At 37.2% G+C, this 26,136-nt stretch overlaps 1 protein-coding gene across 2 annotated transcripts in view; it reads left to right on the top strand.

Moving 5' to 3' along the window:
- Positions 1–25,863, top strand: part of WAPL (WAPL cohesin release factor) — a 92,303-nt gene extending 66,440 nt beyond the window's left edge. For both annotated transcript variants that reach the window (XM_032423598.1, XM_032423597.1), the window contains exons 8-19: positions 58–169; positions 3,595–3,822; positions 6,931–7,042; positions 7,403–7,500; positions 8,482–8,558; positions 11,852–12,027; positions 12,363–12,478; positions 12,856–13,020; positions 15,876–16,083; positions 18,118–18,206; positions 22,013–22,108; positions 22,402–25,863. In XM_032423598.1, coding sequence (XP_032279489.1) covers positions 58–169; positions 3,595–3,822; positions 6,931–7,042; positions 7,403–7,500; positions 8,482–8,558; positions 11,852–12,027; positions 12,363–12,478; positions 12,856–13,020; positions 15,876–16,083; positions 18,118–18,206; positions 22,013–22,108; positions 22,402–22,467 — 1,543 coding nt within the window. In that variant the 3' untranslated portion in view covers positions 22,468–25,863. The remainder of the gene's footprint in view (positions 1–57; positions 170–3,594; positions 3,823–6,930; positions 7,043–7,402; positions 7,501–8,481; positions 8,559–11,851; positions 12,028–12,362; positions 12,479–12,855; positions 13,021–15,875; positions 16,084–18,117; positions 18,207–22,012; positions 22,109–22,401) is intronic.
- The last annotated feature ends 273 nt before the right edge of the window (positions 25,864–26,136 follow it).

Raw genomic sequence — 26,136 nt, 5'->3', positions numbered from 1 at the left:
AAAAACTAATGCACAAGCTATTTTCAGTCCCCCCTAACCTAGTCTATTTTCTCCTAGTGTTATTAGCTTGGCTACTAAATGTGCCATGCCCAGTTTTCGAATGCACCTGAGAGCACACGGAATGGTAGCAATGGTCTTTAAAACCTTGGATGATTCTCAGCACCATCAGGTATTCTTAAATTTCTGGGATTAGGAACATTATTTAAAAATTAACAGTCTATTTGGGGGCACCTGGGTGACTCAGTCGGTTAAGTGCCTGACTCTTGATTTCGGCTCAGATCATGATCTTAGGGTCGTGGGATCCAGCCCCACGTGGGGCTTGCACTCAGCAGAGAGTTTGCTTGAGGTTCTTCCCCACCCCCCCCCTTCACATGCTTGTGCTCTCTCTCAAATAAATAAATCTTTTTAAAAAGATTTATCTAGGGGTGCCTGGGTGGCTCAGTCGTTGAGCATCTGTCTTCGGCTCAGGTCATGATCCCAGGATCCTGGGATCGAGCCCCGCATCGGGCTCCCTGCTCAGCGGGAAGCCTGCTTTGCTTCTCCCTCTCCCACTCCCCCTGCTTCTGTTCCCTCTCTCGCTGTGTCTCTCTCTGTCAAATAAATAAATAAAATCTTTAAAAAAAAAAAGATTTATCTACATTGGATATTTATATATGAATATTTCCCAATTATGGGTTGAATTTTATTTGCTATATATAGAGAGGTTAATATCAGAAGTTTTTGCTTAATATATTATTTAAGGTTATTTTCTCATGACACTTTTTTCTCTTAATATTATTGTCAGTTTATAGTATTAAAACATCAGCTCCAGGAAAAATGAAGGGGGGGAAATCGGAGGGGGAGATGAACCATGAGAGACTATGGACTCTGAGAAAACTGAGGGTTTTAGAGGGGTGGGGGGTGGGGGGATGGGTTAGCCCGGTGATGGGTATTAAGGAGGGCACATATTGCATGTAGCACTGGGTGTTATACGCAAACAATGAATCATGGAACGCTATATCAAAAAACTAATGATGTAATGTATGGTAACTAACAAAATAAAATTAAAAAAAACAAAACAAAATAAAAACAGTTTAAAACAGTTTGAAAACAAAATAGTATAGAAAGGTATATAATGAACACCTCAGTGTACATTTAATAAAAGGCAATAATTTCTTCTGTATTCTTCCCCCCCAATTTTTTATGCATATACCATCAATAAAATCTTTTACAGGAAAGAAAAAATAAATAAAACATCAGCTCCACACCTAACATACCATACCATACTGGATGTTTAATTATGTGAGCATTGATTTCCTCTAATCATAAAGTGCTGAAAAAAATCTTTTAGGGGCATCTGGGTGCTCAGTTGGTTAAGTAACTGACTCTTGATCTCAGCTCAGGTCTTGATTTCAGGGTTGTGAGTTCAAGCCCCAAGTTGAGCTCCATGCTGGGCATGGAGCCTACTTTTAAAAAAACAAAACAAAACGTTTTTTACTCTTTGATATTAATAGCATGAGAAAAACAGTTTGAAATTAAGATTTTTTTTTTTAAACATTTTGTTTGGATAATGAATCTAGTTCTAGCCATTGTGAAAAGAAAGAAATTCTCATTTTCATTATGACTGACGCTAATCTTTTAAAAATCTTGTATCTATAATAAAAGGTTTAACATTTTTGAAGTTAGAAAAAAAGTCATTACTAACCATTATCAATAGTGGTATTTTCAGGTGACGTTATTATATTTTTGTTCAAGGAAATTATGTTCCAAATGCAGATTAGGTGACACAGTCTAATACTGAATCTTTTTTTTTTTTTAAGATTTTTTTTTTTAACTTATTTGAGAGAGAGCATGAGTGGGGTGAGGGGCAGAGGGAGAAACAGACTCCCCACCGAGCAGGCAGCCCGATGTGGGGCTCGATCCCAGGACTCCGGGATCATGACCCAAGCTGAAGGCAGATGCTTAACCAACTGAGATACCCAGGCACCCCTAATAGTGAATCTTACGAAACTGAAAGCAGTGTACTTAACCCTGAGTGAGGATAATTCCATTGCCAAGTCGTATCAGATACAGAACAAGGAGGGGGAAGAGAAGAGACTTAAGAATTAATTTGCTTTGTTACACAGTTATCAGAGGACCAAGGCATTAGTGTGTGCTCTTGGGGGCAGTGGATCTCCCAAGGTCTGTACTGTCACATCCTAATTTCCAAAAATAATTTGCTTTGTAAGCATTTAATTAGGCATGTAGTCTAAAATTTTTCTACGTTGGGGGATTCAGAGTTTAAATCTTTAAGGGCACCTGGGTGGTACAGTCAGTTAACCATCCAACTCTTGGTTTTTGCTCTGCACTCAGCGCGGAGTCCACTTGAGATTCTTTCTCCTTCTTCTCCTCCCGCTAGTTCTCTCTCTCTTTCTCTCTCAAATAAATAAATCTTGTAAAAAAAAAAAGATCTTTAGATGTTATTTATATTTCTGTGCATTGAAGTGTGTTAAGTACAAAATATTCCAAATGTTGGATTATCCCAACATAGACCATTTTGTTATATAATGCTTACCTAAAATATATCACCTCAGTACTCTGGATTTTAGTACTGTAAGCGGAGTATGCTAACTATCTTATCTTAGTGGTTTTTTTTTTTTTTTTAAGGTTTATTTATTTGAGCGAGAGAGATATGAGCAGGGGCAGGGAAGGGTAGAGGGAGAAGCAAGACTTCCCATTGAGCAGGGAGCCCGATGTGGGACTCCATCCTAGGAATGTGGGATCAGACGCTTAACCAACGGAGCCACTCAGGCGCCCCATCTAAATGATTTTAAGAGCACACTGTATTAATGGTTTTTTAAAAATTGGTTCAATCAGACTTGATTGATTAAGGAAATGAATCTAAATACGTTTATTTGAGCATCCCAGCTTTATATTTTTGACACAAACTCAGCCGTGTTTATTTTATAGAAAAAAATAGCTGTGTTTGATGCAGATTTTAAGACACATTTACATTATTGATTTAAAATTGAAATTCAACTTTTATCAACTATCATAAAGAATAAAGTGAAGATTTAAAAAAAAATTTTTTTTTAAAGATTTTATGTATTTATTTGACAGAGAGACACAGCGAGAGAGGGAACACAAGCAGGGGGAGTGGGAGAGGGAGAAGCAGACCTCCCGCCGAGCAGGGAGCCCGATGTGGGGCTCGATCCCAGGACCCTGGGATCATGACCTGAGCCGAAGGCAGACGCTTAACGACTGAGCCACCCAGGCACCCAAGAATAAAGTGAAGTTTAGTGTAAAATATGATTTTATATATATGTGTGTGTGTATATGCATAGCTGGAAAAAATGTTCTTTAAACTCTTAGCACAGAATAACTAAAGAAATACGTAATTCTGCTCACATTCATCTAGGTTGGGAGCATTGATATGGGGAACATCTCTAGAAAAGAAAAATTTTAAGTAACAGAGCTTTATTTAATGCATATTTTCCTAGAGTATTCGAAGGGGGGCAGTTTTCACTGAATAAAACATTATCAAGGCTTCCAACATGTGAACAAATGTCAAAACAGTCTTATTAACTGGAATTGTCACCAATTGCTCACATTAACTTTTATTTTTGTCTTTTGAAGAATCTGTCCCTTTGTACAGCTGCCCTTATGTACATACTGAGTAGAGATCGTTTGAACATGGATCTTGATAGAGCTAGCCTAGATCTAATGATTCGACTTTTAGAACTGGAACAAGATGCTTCTTCAGCTAAGCTACTGAATGAAAAAGACATGAACAAAATCAAAGAAAAAATTCGAAGGCTCTGTGAAACTGTACACAACAAGCATCTTGATCTAGAAAATATAACGGTGGGTTCCTTCCTTCCTTCCAGTGTAAAATGAAAATTGATTTCAGAAAGTTTTACATTAGTCACAGCAGGTGTGTGACTTTGGAGAAATCATTTAACCTCTTGGTCAGCAATTGGGCAGGTTCTTCTAAGGTTCAGCACTGAGCATAATTCTGTTCCCTGCCTGAAATTCCTAGACTAGTCCATCTATTAAACATTTTGTTTGGATAATTTGTTTGCTAGTAAATTTTCTATTGCATTTTGTATGTCCTTTTTTCTTGTGGGGGGTGTGTGTGTGTAATAACTATATTTAGGCTATTAGGAATTTGAATTGTTATTCTCTGTGGGTTTCAGGAATAAAGATTTAGAGGATTTGCGAGGGCCATTTAAATGAGTATTCACTTACTCTAGAGTATCTCAAGGTGTCTGATTAACTCTTCAAGGGCCCAAGACTCAAGTTTCCTAGGCACCTGCCTTCCTTGGAGCAATGGCCGTCGTAATATTGGGGTCATGGCCAGTAGTAACTCTGAGGTTCAGCACAACTCCTGAAGTTTTAGGTGACTGTGTTGCTTCTGGTTGATTCCAGTTTTCCTTTCCTTTGGCTTTTTTACTTAAAGAATCAGTAATATCCCCACCGGGTTACTAGGCCAGTAGAAGATAATTAATTGGCCTTGTCATTTTGAAAAAATACGATTGTTTATATATAATCTGACTTTCAGATATTTTCAACATCAAAACAGTATAAACGTTGTTTCTACTGCCTACTAAACTGAAGACTGCAGCATTTGCCTCAAAAATTACAGAATGCTTTGTGCTGGCCAACTATGACTTAGGGGTATTGCTCTGTTTAATTAAGGTAGAATAGGATATTTGTGTAAAGTGGGGCTTCAGGGGAAAGCAGGTTAACATTAAAAGGCAAGATACAGAATTGAATATATTCAGTACTTATTAAAGTTGGAAAAATAGCTGGTATGCTCAGGTGGTAGGTAAAGATCCCTGTACCTCACCAGACTATTTGTATACTATGTTTAAAATATATTTGTAATTTTTATTTTCTTTTAACACTTTTGCAGCATATACAGATTTTTTAATGATATGAAAGAATAAATTTGAGATAATTTTTATTTGCTGCATCATTGAATAAATATATCTTTTTTGCAGGGGTTTCCCATGTTGTTCAACATTTATAGATTCTTTCCAGGCATTTGCTATTAAATAACATGATACACTTGTTCATTGAATTTTCTCCATGGTTTGTTAAATTTATTAGGATGGTAAATAACAGTATAGTAACTTTCTTAAGTCATGTTAAGTAATTTACTTACATGAATAAAACCAGAACACAGTTGCTAATTTTGGGATGCCTCTTTTTCCTCCCAAGTTCACCTAGTCTTGAATATTATATTTGTTTTAAATCTTACACATTGTTTTGTAAAGTGATTGTCCCTCTACACATTAGTTTTGGGTTTTTATTAATTACTTAACTTCTTCCTTGAAATACATTGCTATTCCTGATGTGCTATGGGAAGATAATTTAAAATATTATAGTGTTTTCATATATAATTCATGTAACTGAGAGCTAACAATTGCTCATTAGTATTCTGACTAATGATTAATTGCTAGCTTATGTGAGTAGGTTTTATGAATATAGCCTAAAACATCAGACAGTCCTTTTTATGCCAATAAGAGACAAATTAAAGTCCCTTTTTAGCATACAAACTTAGGATTTTTTGCTATATTAACATCAAATTACTATCCCCTTTCTTCTTTAACAAGGAAAGCTTCATTAGGCTTCAGCTTTATTACTACTGTGAGTCTTGAGCTAATATACCTGAATTGATCTCATTAAATTACTTTTTCAGGGACTTAGAATAAGAATTGGGCAAAATGGAATCTTTCTGTAGTGATGATTTCTAGTTCTTTATTTGTCCAGCTTGGACATCAACTTTTTTTTTTTTTTTTTAAGGAATAGACAAAAATAGTCTAGATCTCTTCTAAATCTGTAATACTATAAGATTTTTGCTAGTAAACTCTGTTTTTTCCACTTCTCAGTATCTAATCCATCTTCAGTTCTAAATAGGCCAGGAGGACTTAATGTAAACTTTTATCTTTGAAAGGAAAAAAGCTTTGGAAAGAAAACCAGGTCTTACCAGCTTTGCTAATTTTGTTATGCTGATGTTCCTTATTGCAACAGGAACCAGATTGTTCTTTGCTGGAGGGTGTCCGTGTGCTTTTAAAAGGAAACACAGTAAGAAAGAAAAATAATAAAGGCAAATCAAGAGAAAGAAAAACTCTAGTCCAGTTGTACCTATGACCTTCACTGCTCTGTGCTTTCTCTAGTGGTGGTAGTCCTCAGTCATTATTTACATATAATTTTGTCATGATAGTCCCATGCTGTGGACCCCAAGTTGCCAGCCTTGCATATAAAGTTCAATACTGGTGAATCTGAAACCCTAAAAGTAACAGGGTTTTTATTCAGAATAGATAAGAAAATATACAGAATAATAAGAAAAAAACAAGGAACTTTGCAAGGAAAATAAAGAATAATTGACAGGGAACTCGCTTTTAGAGAAATACAGTTAGCTTATAAATATGTGCAAAAATGTACAAGTTTACTATAGTTAGAAAAATTCAAACCAAAGGAATAAGGTATCTTTTTTTTACCCTTTGGCAAAAATGTAAAGTGATAACTAGTGCTTTTAAGAATTCGGGGCCACTGACATACCCATACTTTGCTCCTGGAGTTAAGTGTTTCAGCCTTTGTGGTCAGTTAATCCAGTATAGTGATTTCTAGTTCATATATATGCACTTTGATTCAACAGTCCTTTCTTTGTGCCTCTGTATCAAAGAAATAACAGTACCGCCATACCACCATTTATTTTATTGACTTGACAAATGATAGACTACTTTTAATAAAGGATTTTCTCTGTGAAAACAAGCTGGTGGTAAAAAATGTTTCTTCAACTTAGACTAAAAGTTCAGTTTTGTTTATAAAAGCACCTACTGTATTATAAAGAATACTATGGGCTGGTAGCATGCAGTGAACTTTTCTAGAAAACAGTCTCTAGAAGTGTTGCCTCAGAATTATTGCTAAGAGTCAATATTTATTAATGGTGCCTCTCATTTTTAGACTGGGCATTTAGCTATGGAGACCTTGCTGTCCCTTACTTCTAAACGAGCAGGAGACTGGTTTAAAGAAGAACTCCGGCTTTTGGGTGGTCTGGATCATATTGTAGATAAAGGTATGACATAAACACGGGCAGTATTTTATGTGTTATTTTTAACCTGAAGAAAATATTCTGTGTACATACTTTAAAAAATTATTGCATCAATTTAAAAAGATCTATTTTAGTAGCATCTTGGAAATCTTGAACTTTTAAAGGAAAGGCCATTAGCACTTTGATATTGGGGAATTATGGAAATAATCACAGTAAGAGGCTCATATATTTCAACACCGCAGAGTTTTATAAAACTTAGAATAAATAATATTCAGAGAGGTTCAGCATACTCATGTGTGTACACATGGCTTTTACTGTTAGTTAAGGGGATAAATATTGAGGTGATGAGACCTACTAATTTTATATTCATTTCGTTTCTCCTAGTGAAAGAATGTGTGGATCATTTAAGTAGAGATGAAGATGAAGAGAAACTGGTAGCCTCATTATGGGGAGCAGAGAGATGTTTACGAGTTTTAGAAAGTGTAAGTATGGACAACTTTGTTGGGAAAGTTATTTAATTATGACTGTGTGTGAGAGACTGTCAGATATTTTATATTAAATATCCCCAAAGTTTTACTTTTGTTAATCCAAATTGAAATTGTTATGCATTCTTTGAGCAGCCAGTGTTAATGAACAAGTTAAATAACCAGTTTAAGAATATGTATATTGTCACTCTTTGGGAAACCTTGCATGTCAAGTTTGTTTTTATTTCAAAATGTTATTGTTCTTTCCTTAACGTGGAATTCTTAAATGTATTAACTTGTTTGTGGAAAATGATAGTTAAGAGCTGTCATGTTTTTGTTTTTTAATTAATAAGGATTTCCTTGATTTAGCTATTTGGGTCACATGGTTTGTAATCACAGCTTATAGTAGTAATTGGCTTTGAAGAAGGATACTCTTGAACTGTGTATGCCCTGAGTATATTTGTTCTTTAACCTAGTTCAGTGTAGGTTACAATTTATGTTGCCAGTGTATTTCAGAATGAGTAGATTGTGTGTTGACCAGATTGGATTAGTGAGGTACTTTTTGAAACCTCTTTGGGGAAATGTGAATGAGAAGTTCCTGAAACAGGCGAAATTGTTCTTTCTAGCTTTTAGAGTGCTTCAGGTGCACTAGATTAAACAGATAGCATTTTTTTATTCTAAATGAATCCACTTAGGACTTTATTAGTTTATAAGTTAGAGACCGCTCTTTTCTGACATTCAGAGTGATTGGTAATTCGTAACAGTGAATATGTAGTGCGGAATATGTTACTTATGAGCAAGCAATTATAACAGTGTTTTAATTTTGTAATAAAGGAATAGCTCTAGTATTTTAAATCTGGAACGTGTTGGTTATTCCCTTAGATGACAAGGGCTGATTCTTCCATATCTTTGTCTTTAATAGTACAAGGGATATATGTTGTATGTGAATGAATGAAAGCTATGGATTGCCACAGTTATTTCGAATTTTTCCCTTTTTAGGTAACAGTGCATAATCCAGAGAATCAAAGCTATTTGATAGCATATAAAGATTCACAACTCATTGTTTCTTCAGCTAAGTAAGTTCTTCTTAAATATCATGCTATTTATTGGGGTGCATGGGAGGCGCAGGTGGTTAAGCATCCAACTCTTGGTTTCGGCTCAAGGTCATGAGATAGAGCACCATTGTTGGGCTCCACACGCAGTAGGAAGTCTGCTTGAGATTTTCTCTCTCCCTCTCTCTCTGCCCCTCCTGCTGTGTGCTTGCTCTCTCGCTGTCTTTCTAAAATATATATTTTTTAAAGATTTATTTATTTATCATGCTATTTATTTAAAGCATTTGAGTTGACCATAAATGAAATATGATTGTATCACCTTCCTTCATAAAATACTTCTGTCAAGTTCTGTGAACCAGAAGCAGTACAGTATAGTACAAAAGTTAGGAGTACACATTTTGGAGCCAGAATGACTAAATGTGGATCCCAGCCTCTTGTTCAGCCCTGTCACCTTGGGCAAATCATTTACTTGCTACAAGTTCTTCAGAAGGGGAGTAGTAATTGCATTTACCTACCTGAGGTTGTTGTCACACAAAGAGTTTATATATATGCTAATATGTGTTAAATTATATACATTTTCAAAAATATGTTTGTTAAATATTACTTGTATATGTAAAATACGTATTTTAAAATATTTTTTTAATGACTTTTTTTTAAAGATTTTATTTATTTTTTTGACAGAGACACAGCAAGAGAGGGAACACAAGCAGGGGGAGTGGGAGAGGGAGAGAGAGAAGCAGGCTTCCCGCTGAGCAGGGAGCCCGATGTGGGGCTCGATCCCAGGACACTGGGGTCACGACCTGAGCCAAAGGCAGACGCTTAACAGCTGAGCCACCCAGGCGCCCCTGTATTTTAAAATATTTTAAATGATGTTTAAATGTCTCATATGTATTATGTACAGTACCTATTAAGGTGTTCATATATATAAAGGCCTAAACAATTCTTAGCATATGGTAAAAACTAAGTATTAGTCCTTATTTTTATTGTAAATGATCTTTTTCTAATCCTCTTCTGTCCTTCATACCTATTTTTCCAGATCTCCACGCAGCTCCCCCTATTTCACACTCTCTGCCCAACTTGGATGACATCAGGCTAATGCTTTCACCTTAGTTCATGTAAAATTTCCAGTTCTGTCTCCAGTCTTGGTTCAAGCTTAGTACAATAGGTTCTTTCTGGTATCTCCATCCTAGTTCTTGATATTTCTGCCCTAGTTCTCTGGCCTCCAGCCTGTTCAACACAATACCACAGGGGCTTAACTTTTTAAAAATAATCCCAAATGCCAAATCTCTTGATTCCTTATTGTCTTTGAATGTATGTCCAAAGTCCTTGGAATAATATCAGAAGCACACTGTAGCCTGACTCAAGTTCATCTGTTTTTTTAATCTCTTATTTTGGTACATTTCAAACATAGACAAAAATAGACAAAATAGTATGATAAATCCTGATGTACATGCTATTCAGCTTGAATAATCATCACCCATGGCCAGTCTCGTTTCCATCTGTAACCCTGTTCATAACCCTTCTATATTATTTTGAAGCAAATTACAGATTTCATATAATTTAATCCATTAAATACTTGAGTATATATAATCTCTTAAAATGGGCTCTTAAAAAGATGTAACCACAGTACTATTTTCATACCCTATAAATTATTAATTGCTTAATATTATATGTCCAGTCAGTATTCAGATTTCCAATAGTCTCAAATTTCTGGTCGTCTTTAGTTTCCAATAGATCCGTAGGTTTCCTCTCTCTTTTTTTGCCTTATATTTGTAAATTTTCTATCACACTTAGTGCCCTTAGGGCATGTATTCTAGTTGTTACCAAAGTTTTATCCTCCCTTACCAAAGAGTATTCTTGCAAGTTAAATCTACTTATTTCTTTAAAATAAATATGTCTTTGGGGCGCCTGGGTGGCTCAGTCATTAAGCATCTGCCTTCGGCTCAGGTCATGATCCCAGGGTCCTGGGATTGAGCCCCGCATCAGGCTCCCTACTTGGCGGGAAGGCTGCTTCTCCCTCCTACTCCCTCTGCTTGTGTTCCCTCTCTTGCTGTGTCTCTCTCTGTCAAATAAATAAAATCTTAAAAAATAAATAATAAAATAAATATGTCTCTTATATACTTCATGACCCCTGACAAGTGTCTTCCAAAAGGAGGTATTTAATATGACAGTTTTCATTTCTTTCATCGTGAATAGGAATTTTCCATCAGACGTTTTAGAAGTGGCAGTAGAGGTCAGAATTGGATGTTTGTGAAATATCACTCCTCTGGCTTTTTGAACTTTTCAGTTATCATGTCTGATAAAAGCAGAGAGAGTATATTGAAAGATTAAAATGATACACCCCTGCTGTTCTTCCCTCGTTTACCAACCCAAACCATGATTTAGCTCAGCACTACTGAAGGCAGTTAACAATAACAGCATGGTTGTTCTGGCTAACATCTTCAAACATCTAAACAACAAATTATTTTAGATTAGACATGAGGAACACCTTCCTAACCATATGGTATGTTTTAAGGAGAGGCTAGAGAGGGATTAGATATAGTGCAGTTTTCTTCAAGGGTTTTGTATGGTGTATATAGTACATGAGGAATCAACTGACAGCTTACTTTGTCTCTCATAGACTTTTTTTAAATTAATGGACCTGGTGATTTAAAGAGAGGCTTCAGAAATACTAGACTCACTTAAGGATTACATTTCCTTGTTATTTTGGATAGCATCTTGAGAATCTTTGGGATGCAGCTGATACCCTTATATGGCTGCCAGGATACATGTCACTTAAATGACCTCATGTTAAAAAATATGGTTTGCTCTAATGTTTATGAAGTATTTAATACCATCTATAAAAGGTTATTTATTATGCATTGCTAACATAAATAATATTCTGTAGCTGCTGAGAGCTTGCAACCTAAATGAAGAACATCTGAATGAAATTCAGAAATGTCCAGTGTTAGCTCTTAAAGGTTTTACCTTGTTTGGGGAGGGATGGTGGTAGGTCTGTTGTATTGGAGAGATTGGTAAAATGGAGACAACTTTAAGTAGTATAGATGTAAACTCCTGCATTGAGTTTATAATTTTAACTTTCCTTAGAAAAATCAAAATTAACTAAGTTTTCTCAAAATAAAATTTAGCACTTAGTGTGGTATTAGACACACTTGGTATATGATTAAATAGTTAATACATTATAACTTCTGGAGTAGAAAGAGAAATTAATTAGGCAGCATTTATGACATTTAAAATATTAAGGTCCAAGGAAGTAGAAATTCTTAGTATAATTAATTTTGTTTAGCATAATAGTCTACATTTTGTTTTCTCTTAAGAGCATTACAGCATTGTGAAGGATTGATTCAGCAGTATAATCGTGCTGAGAACAGCATATGCTTACCTGACAGTAAGCCTCTGCCTCACCAGAATGTAACCAACCACGTGGGCAAAGCAGTAGAAGACTGCATGAGGGCCATCATTGGGGTATTGCTCAATTTAACTAATGATAATGGTAAGTCATATTTTCTACATGTATTCTCACTGAAAGCCTGTATATTACATGCAAAAACAAGTTAATTCCCCTTGTTTCTTTTCTAATGTAGTGATTTTTTCATTGCCATCATGTAATTCACTTACTCACATATAGATGTAAACTACTTTTAGGGGTAGTATTTTTAGGACCAGCCTGGTAGCTTGGTTTGGAAATAGTACAGTCAAAAATATATTTCAATAAAGAAATAGCTATACATTTCTAACTTTTAATATCAATGTTAATGAATATTGGTTATTAGTGTTACATAGAAGAATCAATAACAATTTTCACATTGTTAACATTCCTTATTTCAGAGTGGGGCAGTACCAAAACGGGAGAACAGGATGGCTTGATTGGCACAGCAATGAACTGTGTGCTTCAGGTTCCAAAGTACCTACCTCAGGAGCAGAGATTTGATATTCGAGTGCTGGTGAGTTGGAGTGACTGTTTCATGAAGGAGTATTTGATCTATTGAGATGAAAAAAATTTCATCTTAGTTTTGGGTTTAAGAACCAACTATTTGATATATTGTGGATTTCACTGGATTCCTTGTGAACATACCTTATTGTACAAAAGAGAGCTATGAAGGGTTCTGTGTAAAAATTAAAAGTGTAAGAACTAAAAGTAGTGATTTTTAAAAAGTGGTGAAATCATTGGGAAGACCATTATCTTACATACTGGTTTTTAACCATTTAGTGGGTGGTAGAACACTGATTAGGTTTCTAGCTGCCAACAGAAGTTATGTATATTGTGTTGATGTGCTTTTAATTCCCACCTGTGGTAATAAGCATGTTTTAATTTTTGTAGGGCTTAGGTCTACTGATAAATCTAGTGGAGTATAGTGCTCGGAATCGGCACTGTCTTGTCAACATGGAAACATCATGTTCTTTTGATTCTTCCCTCTGTAGTGGAGAAGGAGATGATAGTTTAAGGATAGCTGGACAAATTCATGCCGTTCAGGCTTTAGTGCAGGTAAGGAACAACTTCAAAACAAGCTAACACCTTCAGTTTTTTGCATTGTCCAACTTCTTCATCAGTTGCACCTTCCTCCTCTCTCCCTCCCTCCTCCCTTTGTGTGTGTGTGTGTATGTGTCTGTCTGTCTGTCTCTCACCCTTATCAGTTCACTGAGAGGTACATTGGGTTAGAATTTATACCTTTCTGTACTTTACTCCATTGACAGTTCAACTGTAATAATCACTCGTTAGGCATTGATAGTGAAAAGGAGAAACAGGCATATTTGTTGATAAATCAAAAGATTATTGGTAACAAATTGGGAATCAAGTCCCATCCCCAATCCCGTGCAGTTCAGGTCCTTTAAGCATTTACTTCCTGGTCTGATCTGTGTCTAGTACTTTGTGTTCCTAAGTATTGGGCCATACTTTTCCCCTTTTTGGGGGTGAGGGAATACTTTTCATAGTATGTTTGTGGAGTAATTTCCTGGCTTAAGAATTGTGTCGGGGTGCCTGCATGGCTCAGTCAGTAAAGCATCTGCCTTTGGCTCAGGTCATGATCCCGGAGCCTTGGGATCGACCCCAGCATCAGGCTCCCTGCCCAGTGGAGAGTCTGCTTCTCCTTCTCCCTCTGCTCCCCCCACTTCGTGCTCTCTCTCAAATACATGAATAAAATCTTAAAAAAAAAACAAAAGAATTGTATCAGAGTATGTATATTTAAAATTTGATGTGTCGGATGTTATAAGAAACTGATAAATTATTGGACACTAAAAAAAAAATAATAATTTAAAAAATAAAAATTGAGGGACACCTAGGTGGCTCAGTTGGTTGAGTGTCTGCCTTCAGCTCAGGTCATGATCCCAGGGTCCTGGGATCAAGTCCGCATCGGGCTCCTTGCTCAGTGGGGAGCCTGGTTCTCCCTCTGCCTGCTGTTCCCCCTGCTGCTCCCCCTGCTTGTGCGTTCTCTCTCTGACAAATAAATAAAATAGAAATCTTTAAAAAAACTAAAGATAAAATTGATATCTCTATGGGGTACCTGGCTGGCTCAGTTGGAGGAGCATGTGCTCTTGATCTCAGAGTTACGAGCTCAAACCCCACATTGAGTGTAGAGATTAAATAATCTTTTAAAAAATGAAAATAAAAATTGATGTCACCTGATCCCAGCCAGTAAACATAGTCTCTCTCCTCAGTTTACACTTCTCCCAAAAAACTGCATGTGAGTTTTTGTTTCTTGACAATGGTGGGCATTGCAGTTTTTTAACTTTTTTTTCCAATCTAATAGGTTCCTAACTACCTTTGTTATTTCTTTCCTTAAATGACAATTTGCATATGTTCAGAATTGGTAATGAACTGTCCATTTTATTGTTTCTGAAACCTTTGCTACCCTGTTAATCCTTTTGGCCTTTTTGAAACTAGTAATCCTTGAAAGAAGTAACCCACAACAGCTTGATCTTTTCTTGAGTCATAACTAGGACCCCATCATTCTCTTCTCAAATACTTTGAACTCAGGAGTTCTTTTACACTATTAAAAATTATTAGGGACTCCAGAGAATTTTTGTTTATGTGTGTTCAATCTATTGATATTTACTGAATTTGAAATCAAAACTGAGAAAATTATAAAACAAAGACACTCCTTCCATTAGCCATCAGAGCAGTAACATAATCCCATAGTATGTAGATCCTGGAAAACAGTATACACTCAAGAGAGAATGAAAGAAGTCAATATTATTATGAATATGATTTTGACCTCACAGATTCTACAAAGGGGTTTTGGGAATCCCGAAATTTTAAGAAATTTTAATACCACTTTTATATAAAGCTCAAATTTTATTTTCTTAAGGATATTAAAGTTTATATACCACTCTTCGCTATGCTCAGCAAACTTTTGAGGTCTGCTTGGCATTTGATTTTCAGGTAGTTGTTTTTAGTAACTTGGAGTTTTTCCCAAATCCTATCAATAAATGCTTTCCATACATTCAGCTCTGTACCAGCACAAGGAAAATTAAGTACATGAAAGCAAGGAATCCAGTGGTTCCCTTTTGACTTAGTTTTCACTGTGTTCTTCCATTGTTAATAATATTAGTTGAGGTCCAGTTGTGAGTCCTCTTGAGACCTTTTGCTTTTTATTTTTACTGGTGCTTGTTTATCTCTTTATTTTTTTAATATCTACCTATCTATGAGAGAGAGAGCAAGCCGACAGGGTGGGTGGCGGGGAGGGGCAGAGGGAGAGAGAGAATTTTTTTTTTTTTTTAAGATTTTATTTACTTACTTGTCAGAGAGAGAGCACAAGCAGGGGGAGTGGCAGGCAGAGGGAGAAGCAGGCTCCCTGATGAGCAAGGAGCCTGATGTGGGAGTCAATCCCAGGACCTTGGGATCATGACCCAAGCCGAAGGCAGCCCCTTAACCGACTGAGCCACTCAGGCATCCCTTGTTTATCTCTTTAAATTTCTTTTTAAAGAGGCCATGTTGCTTTTCCCCAATTTATGTAGTTTTATTTTGTGTCTTTTCTTTCTTAATTTATTTAGTTTGCTCAGGCTTTAAAAATTTTTTTTACATCAAGTTTGTAATTTTTGCTTGAAATATCCTGTCATTATCCAATTTAAGGGCAAGTGTTAAGATTTGCATTCTTACAAACAGAATGCCTGTATCATTAGTAGATACACTTAGTTTACTTGATTGAATCCCAGCAGCATTTATACTTTCCTTTTTGCCTTCAGTTGGTTGTAGAGCAAACGCTTTTCTTGTTAACTTACCCCTTTTAACCAGATAGCATGCTTCTTAGGGTTAGTGATTTTAAAAGCAAACATACCTTATATTTAGGTACATACATGTTGCTTGGTGTTCTTTTAATAATCTTCAAAAATAATTTTTATCAGCTTTTCCTTGAGCGAGAACGAGCAGCCCAATTGGCAGAAAGTAAAACAGATGAATTGATCAAAGATGCTCCCACCACTCAGCATGATAAGAGTGGAGAGTGGCAAGAGACAAGTGGAGAAATACAGTGGGTATCAACTGAAAAGACCGATGGTACAGAAGAGAAACATAAGAAGGAGGAGGACGATGAAGAACTTGACCTCAATAAAGGTACATTTATTTTAAGTCATGTATTCAAATTGAAAATGTTTTCTCCCTCTGAAACTTTAATTCATGTGTTGTCATAATCTTGCTATTCTTTTTTTTTTAATGATTTTACTTATTTATTTGACAGAGAGCGAGAGTAAGCACACAAGCAAGGGGGAGCAGCAGAGGGAAAGGGAGAAGCAGGCTTCCCACTGAGCAGGGAGCCCGATGCAGGGCTCGATCCCAGGACCCTGAGATCGTGACCCGAGCCAAAGGCAGTCGCTTAACCGACTGAGCCACTCAGGCGCCCCTTGCTATTCTTTTATGGCCTCTTGAGTTCAGTGCAGACAAGCTTTAGTATTTTTTTTTTTTTTAAGATTTTATTTATTTGACGGAGACACCGCGAGAAAGAGGGAACGCAAGCAGAGAGAGTGGGAGGGAGAAGCAGGTTTCCTGCTAAGCAAGGATCCTGATGCAGGGCTCGATCCCAGGATCCCGGGATCATGACCTGAGCCGAAGGCAGACGCTTAACAACTGAGCTACCCAGGCGCCCCCAAGCTTTAGTATTTCAGTGCTCATAGATAGGGGTTCTTTGCTGGCTTCCTAGCAGTGAGTGGCTTAAACAACAGTTCTGGAGGATCAGCGTGTCAGGGTTGGTCTCAGGCTTGTCTCTCCAAGCTTGGATTGTAGGTGGCCATCTTTTGCCTATCTTTTTAGATAGTCTTCCCTCTATGTATATCTTTGTTCTGATCTCCTGTTATGAGGATGGCAGACAGATTAGGACCCCACCCCAGTGACCTCATTTAAACTACCTCTTTAATTAAACATCCAGTCTAAGTGTAGACATACCCTGAGGTACTGGGGGTTAGGAGTTCAGCATATGCAGGGGGTGGGGCCATAGTTCAGTCCATAACAAGGTAAAATTCACCCTTTAAAAGTGAACAATTGAGTAGTTTTCAGTACATTCACAAGCTTGTGCAACCATCACCACTGTGTAATTTCAGAACATTTTCATCACCCCCAAAAGAAACCCCATACCCATTTAGCAGCCATTACCCCCTGTTCTCCCCTCCCTAGCCAGTGGCAGCCACTAATTCTGCCTCTGGATTTGTCTTATTCTGGACATTTCATGTAAATGGAATAATATGTAGCCCTTTGTGACTGGCTTCTTTCACTTAGCCTAATGTTTTCCAGGTTCATTCCTGTTGTAACATGTTACTAGTACTTAATTCCTTTTTATAGCCAAATATTCCATTGTAGGTATGTACCACACTTTGTTTATCTAGTTATCAGTTGATGGATGTTTGGGTTGTGTCCACCTGTGGCTCTTATGAATGATGCTGCTGTGACATAGCATTCATGTACAAGTTTTTATGTGAACATATATTTTCACTTCTCTTGGGTGAAAGTGATGGATTATTTAACTCAGTGTTTAACATTTTAAGGAACTACCATACTCTTTTCCAAAATGACTGCTTCATTTTACATTCCTACTGGCCATGTTTAAGGGTTCTGGTTTCTCCAAATCCTTACAAATAGTTATTTGTCTTTTTTATTTTAGCCATCCTAGTGGGTGTGAAGGTATATGTCACTTGATTGGCGGTTCCCCGTTGAATAAATGGTGTCAAGCATGTTTTCACGTGCTTCGTGCTTATTGCTCATTTACATATCTCCGTTGCCTCTTCACTTTCTTGATGGTGTCTTTTGAAACACAAAAGTTTGTTTGATGTTCGGTTTATCTATTTTGTCACTTTTGGTTTTGGTGTGGTATCTAAGAAGCCATTTCATAACCCGAGGTCATAAAGATTTAGTCCTTTATTTTTGTTTAAGAGTAGTTTTATGGTTTTTGTGCTTATATTAAGGTCCCTCGTTCATTTGCATAATTTTTTGTTCATTTGTGTGGATATCCCATTTTCCTAGCACCATCTATCAATGTTTAAGGAGTTCTGAAGAAAAGATAACTAACAGAATTGTTGGTGTTCTGGGTGGGGTTGTTTTTTTGTTGTTATTTTGGTTTTGGTAATACACTGTAACAGTTTTGTGTTTAAATATTCTCAGCCCTTCAGCATGCTGGCAAACACATGGAGGATTGCATTGTGGCCTCATACACAGCGCTACTTCTTGGGTGTCTCTGCCAGGAGAGTCCAGTAAGTAAGAGTTCGGTATTGTTTTATGTGTCTTAAAAAGATTGCATTGTGACAACTTTGTACCATTACCTAATTAACTTGTGTATTACTTTATTTTCCCCCTCATGTTCAAACTTTCAAATATTTGGTAAACTTTTTTATAATTTATTTTTTTTTATTCGGTAAACTTTTAAAGGTACATTCTAAAATTAGGAGTAATTGGGTTTAATGAGAAAGTTTTTGATTGATGGATGAATTGATTTACATGGCTTTGGTTGAAGTAAAAGCATAATACAAAACCTGTGCTCAGCTGGCTTAAGATGGAAAAGCGTAGTCTCAGTGATACTGTCAAGGACTCAGAAAATTTATCTTTAGACCCTACTGTCCTCTGCATGTTGTCTTGTACTAGGTCTCCTCCTGGCCCCATGCTGTCTGTGGCTGCATGTCTCATCTAGTTAAATAGTGTCCAACAGAAGAAGGTGGCTTCTTGTCTGTTTCTTTTTAAGAGCAGTGCTCTTTCCCCCTAGGATCCCTCCACACTCACTGCGCCAAGTAGACTTCCCCTTATCTTGGCCAGCATTGGCTCACATGGCTTTTGTTTGAACCACTTGCTGGCAAGGAAAATGGGATTACTATGTGAAGATTTAGATTATGATGATGTAAGTAGAAGTATTAGTGTCCAGTTGGTGGGGCTGAGTCAGCACGGAAGTGGACAGTTCTGGCTATTGGGACGGTCATTGGGAGGACTTTCTTAGGGAAAGGTTTAGTGGAAGAGCCAGATTTTAAAATGAAAACTTTAAAGTTCTTTTCCTTAGGAACCAAGGGCATTCAGGAGGCAAGAATGGAAGTCTATTCTATAGTGAAAGGGTTAGCTTCACTACAGTAGTCTGCTCCACTGGGGCCCTTACTGGCACCGCGGCTTTCAGGAACAAGACCAGAGTTCTCATCATGGCTGTGCAGGCCCTGCAGGATCTTTATACCCTTTCCTGGAATCTTTTCAGTTCAGTCCTTTTCCTTATTTCCTTAAATTCAGAGATTTTAAGGGCAAAGGGGAAAGAATGGGCATACTATTTAAATTTAATGATTTTTAGGTATTCTATTTTGCACACACCCTAGTTTCGGTATGTTCTTAAATAATGGGTCTAGACATTAACATATGATACTAGCACATGTGATTTATCTTTGGCCATTTTTCTCATGTAAATAAATTCCTATTCATATGTCTCTCTTCTCTAAAGATTTTATTTATTTAATTGACAGAGAGAGAGAGACAGCATGAGAGGGAACACAAGCAGGGGGAGTGGGAGAGGAAGAAGCAGGCTTTCGGCTGAGCAGGGACCCCGACGCGGGGCTCGATCCCAGGACCCTGGGATCATGACCTGAGCCGAAGGCAGTCACTTAACCAACTGAGCCACCCAGGTGCCCCTGTCTCTCTTCTCTAAAGAGATCATAAGGTCCTTAAGTTCTGGGCAGTGTTGTGAATTTGTAGAACTCTAGATGTCTTTATTGCCTTGGGGTGGGGGGTCATTATTAACCCCAAAAAACTGGTTGATACATAAATTGTAAAGGAAATTGGTTTGCTGAATAGTGTAAGTGGAAGAGAGACGAGAAAGCAGGTGGTTGTACCAAATGCTGCTTTATGGTAAAGGGCTGCATGCTTAGGAAGCCCAGGGGATTGGGTCTTCTTCCATTGCACACCATGCATCTGGTGCATTGCGGTGGTCAGTCTCCTCACTGGTCTTTGTCTTTCCTGCTCTCTTGAATCCATTCCTGAGATCTTGGACACGACCACCACAGCTAACTTCGCAAAGAGCACATCTGATCACTACTCTTACCAGTCTTCTTGGCTTTCCATCATTTAGGGAATCACCACTTTGTTTACTGCTACAAGTAAAACTTGTTAAAACTGCTTCTACTTTTTCTAAATCTGTCATACCCGTTGGGTATTTTCTAAATTGCCCAAATAAGCCATGCCATTTCTCATTTTCTCTCTTTTTTTTAAGTAATCTCTATACCCAGTGTGGGGCTCGAACTCACAAATCTGAGATTGAGTTGCATGCTTTTCCGAAAGAGCTCCTCTCATTTTTTCTTTTTGTACCTGCTGTTCTCTGTTTAAAAACACGTGCTATGACTGTCCTTCCCATGCCCCAGGCACTATATGTTGCATTCTGTAGAGTATTGATAGAAAAGGGTTTGATTATTGAGGGTTTCACTGAAAACCGAGGGTCTAATCGTTGATTTTGTATCATAGCAATGCACTTTTCTACCGAGCAGCCTTCATAGCCACCATATTCCTACCATCGTGCTGTCATGCTGCCTTCCTGGAAATTGTTTTTTAAAGACTTTTTTTTTTTTTTTTTTAAGATTTTATTTATTTGACAGAGAGACAGTGAGAGGGAACACAAGCAGGGGGAGTGGGAGAGGGAGAAGCAGGCTCCCCTGCTGAGCTGGGAGCCCGATGCGGGGCTCGATCCCAGGACCCTGGGATCATGACCTGAGCCGAAGGCAGACGCTCAACGACTGAGCCACCCAGGCGCCCCTAAAGACATTCTTAAATCCAGCTTTCCTTTAGCTCTGTAGTTTCCATCAGGATTGCCCTTATAACATTCACCACTTCAGTATATTTTTTAAGCATTTTGTAAAATCTCTGTGTTTTAGCTGCAGTGTTAACTCAATAGGAGTAAATTTGCACTCCACCTCACAGCTGGGGATGGGTAGTGGCTTTTGGTGGGAACGTGGCTCACTTAGAATATGGGTGATTGATATTGCATAATTACTTTAGTAACGTTTATTAGATCTTTTCTGAAACTGTATTCATACTATTTTGTTTCTTTGTAATTGCAAAAGTACGCTGACAAGAATTTTAAAAAAAGGGAGAGGGAGGGGTGCTTGGGTGGCTTAGTCAGTTGAGCCTTCTACTCTTGATTTTGGCTCAGGTCATGATCTTGATCCAGATCAAAGCCCCCACCCCCCACCCCCTCCACTCACCCCCACCCCCGGTCAGGCTCCACGCTGGGCATGGAGCCTGATTAAGATTTTCTCTCTCTCTCTCTCCCCCACCTCAAAAAAATAAATAAAAAGGGAAAGAGGGGACCAGTGGCAAATTTCTTAAAAGCATAATATGTAGTCTTTTTCCCTGCCCCTAGCAACAAAAATCAGAAACTCCTCCCGCCTTGTGGCCTAAAACTCAGGACAGATTTTCTTTTGTGCTTTTTTGATGTAGGTGAACATACTTAAAAGAGCCTTTCCTTTTATTATTATCTTTAAAACATTGAAAAAATACATTGAAATAGAAAAGGGTTTTAAGCAAGTTATATATTTTCCATGTGGCAGATTGGTTATATATATACATAGTAATGCTCTCTCCTGGCATTGCTGACATTCTCTCATGAAACTAGATTATCTTTGGAAAGATCTAGTTAATTCCCGGCCTACATAGGAACATGAGGATTTTTGTTACTCCATAAGCACCTTGGGTACATTCTCAGTTTCCCCCTCCTTTTCTTGACACTGCTTCCCACCCCAACGCACACACATTCAACAGTGCATTTTGTTCTTTCAGGCATTTTTCTGTATATTTACAAAAGTAAATATGGATACAAGTGTAGCTTTTGCCAGTTTTACCTTTCTGAGGATGGGATGGGATAGGGAATGGACAGACACACAGAGTTTAGGAGGGTGGAAAAGGAAATGGCATGTTAAACAAGGAGTTCAAAGACCTCGTAGAAGTTTGGAAGAAGATATGTGCCAAAACCAGCAACACAGTGCAGGGTGCAAACTCCGGTTTTCTGCCACCTGACCAGTATTTCTTTGATCTCTTTTCTCAGATCAATGTGACCACTGTGCGAGAATATCTGCCAGAAGGGGACTTTTCAATAATGACAGAGATGCTCAAAAAATTCCTGAGCTTCATGAATCTTACTGTAAGTAGCTTCTGTTGCAACTTCTGTGGTCATAAATATGATGCATTAATGACCGTAGAAATGAAAATACTATGTGGCCCTCGTGACTAGAAGCAAAAAGGGATTCTCTTGTGTTCTTTTTAAGATAATTATTATGGCCAAATATATTGATATTCTGTTATCAAAGCTACAATTTAATATTAGTGTGTTTTGATTCATAGTGTTCAGTTTAGTGAAGCTAAAAAATTTAAGCTTTGATTTGATGCTTGTTAAAACAGTATTAACTGTTACTTCCTCTCTCCGCCTCCCTTCAGTGTGCTGTTGGAACCACAGGCCAGAAATCTATCTCCAGAGTGATTGAGTACTTGGAACATTGCTAGCTGCTTTACCTTTGCTTCAGGTGCTCGGTAATGCTGGAGCTATTCTTAGACAGAGAAAAGTCATGAAAGAAGTCCTTGAAGATATACCAAGAACATTCATCAGTATCATTCATGTTTGGATTTTTAAGGCCACCTGATTTCTTCGTCATGCATTCTGCATTTGCTAAATGACAGTTACTACATCAATCTGCAACTATCAAAAATGAGGGAAAAGGTTCAGGCTGTTAACAATTCCGTGCAGTATTTCAATACACTTACTTTGGCAGAGTTTATAGTCTCCCCTGTTCTCTTGCTTTATTCCGGGCAAGTTGTGAGGGGAGAATCTGTGCTGCTGTTAGTGCAACTGCTGTGTGTGTTGAGCCACTGTTGTCATGCCAGCCAGGTGCAGAGGCAGCTTAGCTACTGAGGTATCGAATGTTTTGAGGACATTCTAGACAACAGCTTAGTTCCTTTTTCAGGCTCATTTGCTTTTGCTTTTTTGTTGAATGATTCCAATCGTAAATAAAGCTTTTAATAATTTTGTGAATTTTTTTTCGTTGTTGTTCCCTGAACTACTGTCTATATTTAAAATTAGATGGAATCCAAAGACACAAGGGATTGATAGTATATTTTTTTATTTTTGATTTGGTTTGGGTTGTTGAACTATTTTTCACTTTTGAGACCATGACCATATTATCATACCATGATGAATCATAGCTGTAGACACAAGAAAACCAACAACAGTTTGAGGGAATATTATGTAAGATGATGTGCCCTGTTAAAGGATGAAGCAAAATAGACAAACCCAGGGTAGTTTCAGCTTAATGCTAGAGGCGGCTCTTGAAACATTAAGTTTTGAGGGGGGACTCTCTAGATATATTTTCTAATGTTCAGTACAGTAAATATAAGGAAGCTAAAACACCAATGTGGAATTCATGTTTCCAGATAATGTGTATATTCTTCTATAGAGTGACAGGATCAAATGCATAAACGCAAAGCCTTAAATTGCTGGTTCAGAGAAGATCCTTTTTTTCATTCAGATTCTTAGTTCATAGACCAGTGTGTTTGGAAAACAGTCATGGAACACACAAAACACATTTTATATATTTAATTTCACAACATTGCAAATCTTTCTTGTGTTAATTATTGTTCAGACCACTGGTTAAACTTTTTTTTGGTGATTGGGCCTGAATCCAGGCTTTCCAGAGATCTCTTTCATTAATACTTTTAAATACCTTTCAGGTAGTTATATCATGTTTCTTCATTGGATTTGTAAAACTTGAAGCCATAAAAATATTAGTTTGGTGTGTATTGAGGAAAATAGCTGAAAGTCTAATTGTTACTCATTTAGACTTTGTTATTTCCTTGTATAAAGTGACAAATCGGGGCTCTTGTATTAGTGCCAGCTGTAATGTTTTTTAAATGCAGTGGCTGCCTTCTATTGTCTTCCTATTTTTGATAATGCAGATTGTTGGGATATCTATAAGGAAGTAACTGATTCCAGGCAAATTGTTTTCTTCCTCCTACCCACCCAACCCCCACCCATCACCTTTTAACAGCATAGTTATGCCAGTGTAACTTGGGAAAGATTGAGGTTTTATTTGCCCTGAGTATAAAAGCTAGCTTAGCAAACTGTTTTAAAAGTATATCAATAAATGATATTCATAAAACTGAAGTAGGTATATTTTGTTTAATAATTTTAAAGTGCATTGATATTTATTAATCATTGGATTTAGGAAAAGGAACAGATTTTTGGTAAAACTGACTTGTGGCAGATGGTAAAGAATATTACAAAATGTTTGGATGAGAACAATCAGGGCGAACTACATTTTTCTGTTACACTGGTAATCATTTGAGAATTGATTTACCTCAGTGTTTAACAGTTTTTTGTTTTGTTTTGTTTTTTAAATAATAACTAATTGTCAAGCACTGATAGAAATGCAGACTTTGGTGGGGGGTGGTGGGGGAGAAATCACCTCACCAGCTGCAGTGCATTTGTGTGTTTTTAACCCTCGGAGAACTCTGCATTTTAGGGTACTTGAGGCTGACTTGCAAATTAAAGTTTTAAAGTAACCTTTTTTTCCATTGTAAATATTTCTGTAAATACTACCAATTGGAAATTAGAACAGTAGAGTACTTTTCTGAATCCAATCCTATTTTTATTTTATACAGTATTTCTCAGCTGTGATCTTTGGAGCAAAAGCCAACGGCAGGAAAAAAATAGTTTGTACCAGTTTCATGAAGTATGTCTTTGGGTTTTTGTAAATAATTTTAACTCAAATAAAATTGCTACTTTCAATACACATGTTGTCTTTAACATAAATCTATTGAACTGTTTTGGAGGAAGAAATCTCATGAACTTGATATAGCTGACTAAGGGGAAACAAGGTGTTATGTGGATTTCCCTTCAACATACACATAAAAACCAATTTTTATTAAACATTATGTACTTCTCCATGTTTTTAATACTCCTCTGAATGTAATGTCAGCTCTCAGAAACTCAGGTTCATTAATGATGGTGGTTTTCTGCTTGTATAGTTATGCCCTTGATGTGTATTTTAAGTTAGTTGCCTTAGTCTTTTTGCCCCTCTGAGTATGACACAAAACTTTTTTATTTTTTTACAGTTGCTTTTTAGTTTTTCAGTTTTCTTCTTATCAGACTTTTAGGTTTCCTGAATGGAATACAAGTGGTTTCCTTAACCTCTCCTCATTGCTTTTAATTACAAAACTAGATTGAAGGATGTTCCTGTGAGTTCCCATTCCGGCCATAAACAGTGTATGACCATGTTTAAGAGTGCAGACTGTGGCTCTAGAAAGACCTAAACCACACACATACCTTTGGAAAACAAGTGCTGATGTATGTTCGAGCAATTTCCCAGACAATTATCCTGCTTACTCGGCTAGAAGATGGGGCTCTTGCTTGCTTCAGGGTTGTGAAGACTCAGTGAAACCATGCATGTGAAGCAGTAGCACGTAGGTCCAAGTAAATGGTAGCTTTCACCAGTCTGTTTGCACTCTGTCAGGAAATTAAAATGTTCTAAACAACAGAGTAGAGTACTGTGACTATTTCAGACACCTGGGATAATGGCTTTTATATTGCTGAGGTCATTGGGTTTGGGTCCCTTTAACTGCAAGTCTCTAAAATTATTTCCAGAATTGTTAATATCTTGGTAGTGACTAAAGCAGCGAGAAAATGGAACAAACTTCAGTGATGATTAAAATGTTTCAAACATGTCCCTCCAGTTTCTTCTTACATTAGAAGGAAGGACCAGAAGAGGTTTGCACAATTCACTGTCAGTTAATGGTCTCCTGATATTGGATGCATAGATTAATGACAAGTTTATTTTTTAGTAATCTCTACACCCAACATGGGGCTCGAACTCATGACCTCGAGGGTTGCATGCTCTTCCATCTGAGCCAGCCAGGCACCCCTAGAATCTCTGAACAAAAAATTTGAATAATAAGTGTTTTGGTAAAACTTCTATTTCCTTGGTTTCTGTGCAATTTGAATACTCCAAAGGCTATGTACTGGCTTAAGGAGCAAAAATAGAAAACCATATCAGTATACTACCTAGTTTTCAGTTACCTAAAAGGGCCTGTTTGTTATCTAGAGTTGTATTACAGAGGATGTGGCTAAATGAAACTATACTGTTGGGAGGTTCATAAATCTTAAAAGTAGTTTAATACTTA

The sequence above is a fragment of the Phoca vitulina genome, unplaced genomic scaffold (assembly GCF_004348235.1).
Source record: "Phoca vitulina isolate PV1807 unplaced genomic scaffold, GSC_HSeal_1.0 scaffold29, whole genome shotgun sequence".
Lineage (NCBI taxonomy): Eukaryota > Metazoa > Chordata > Mammalia > Carnivora > Phocidae > Phoca > Phoca vitulina.
This window is presented reverse-complemented; position numbering and strand designations above follow the sequence as displayed.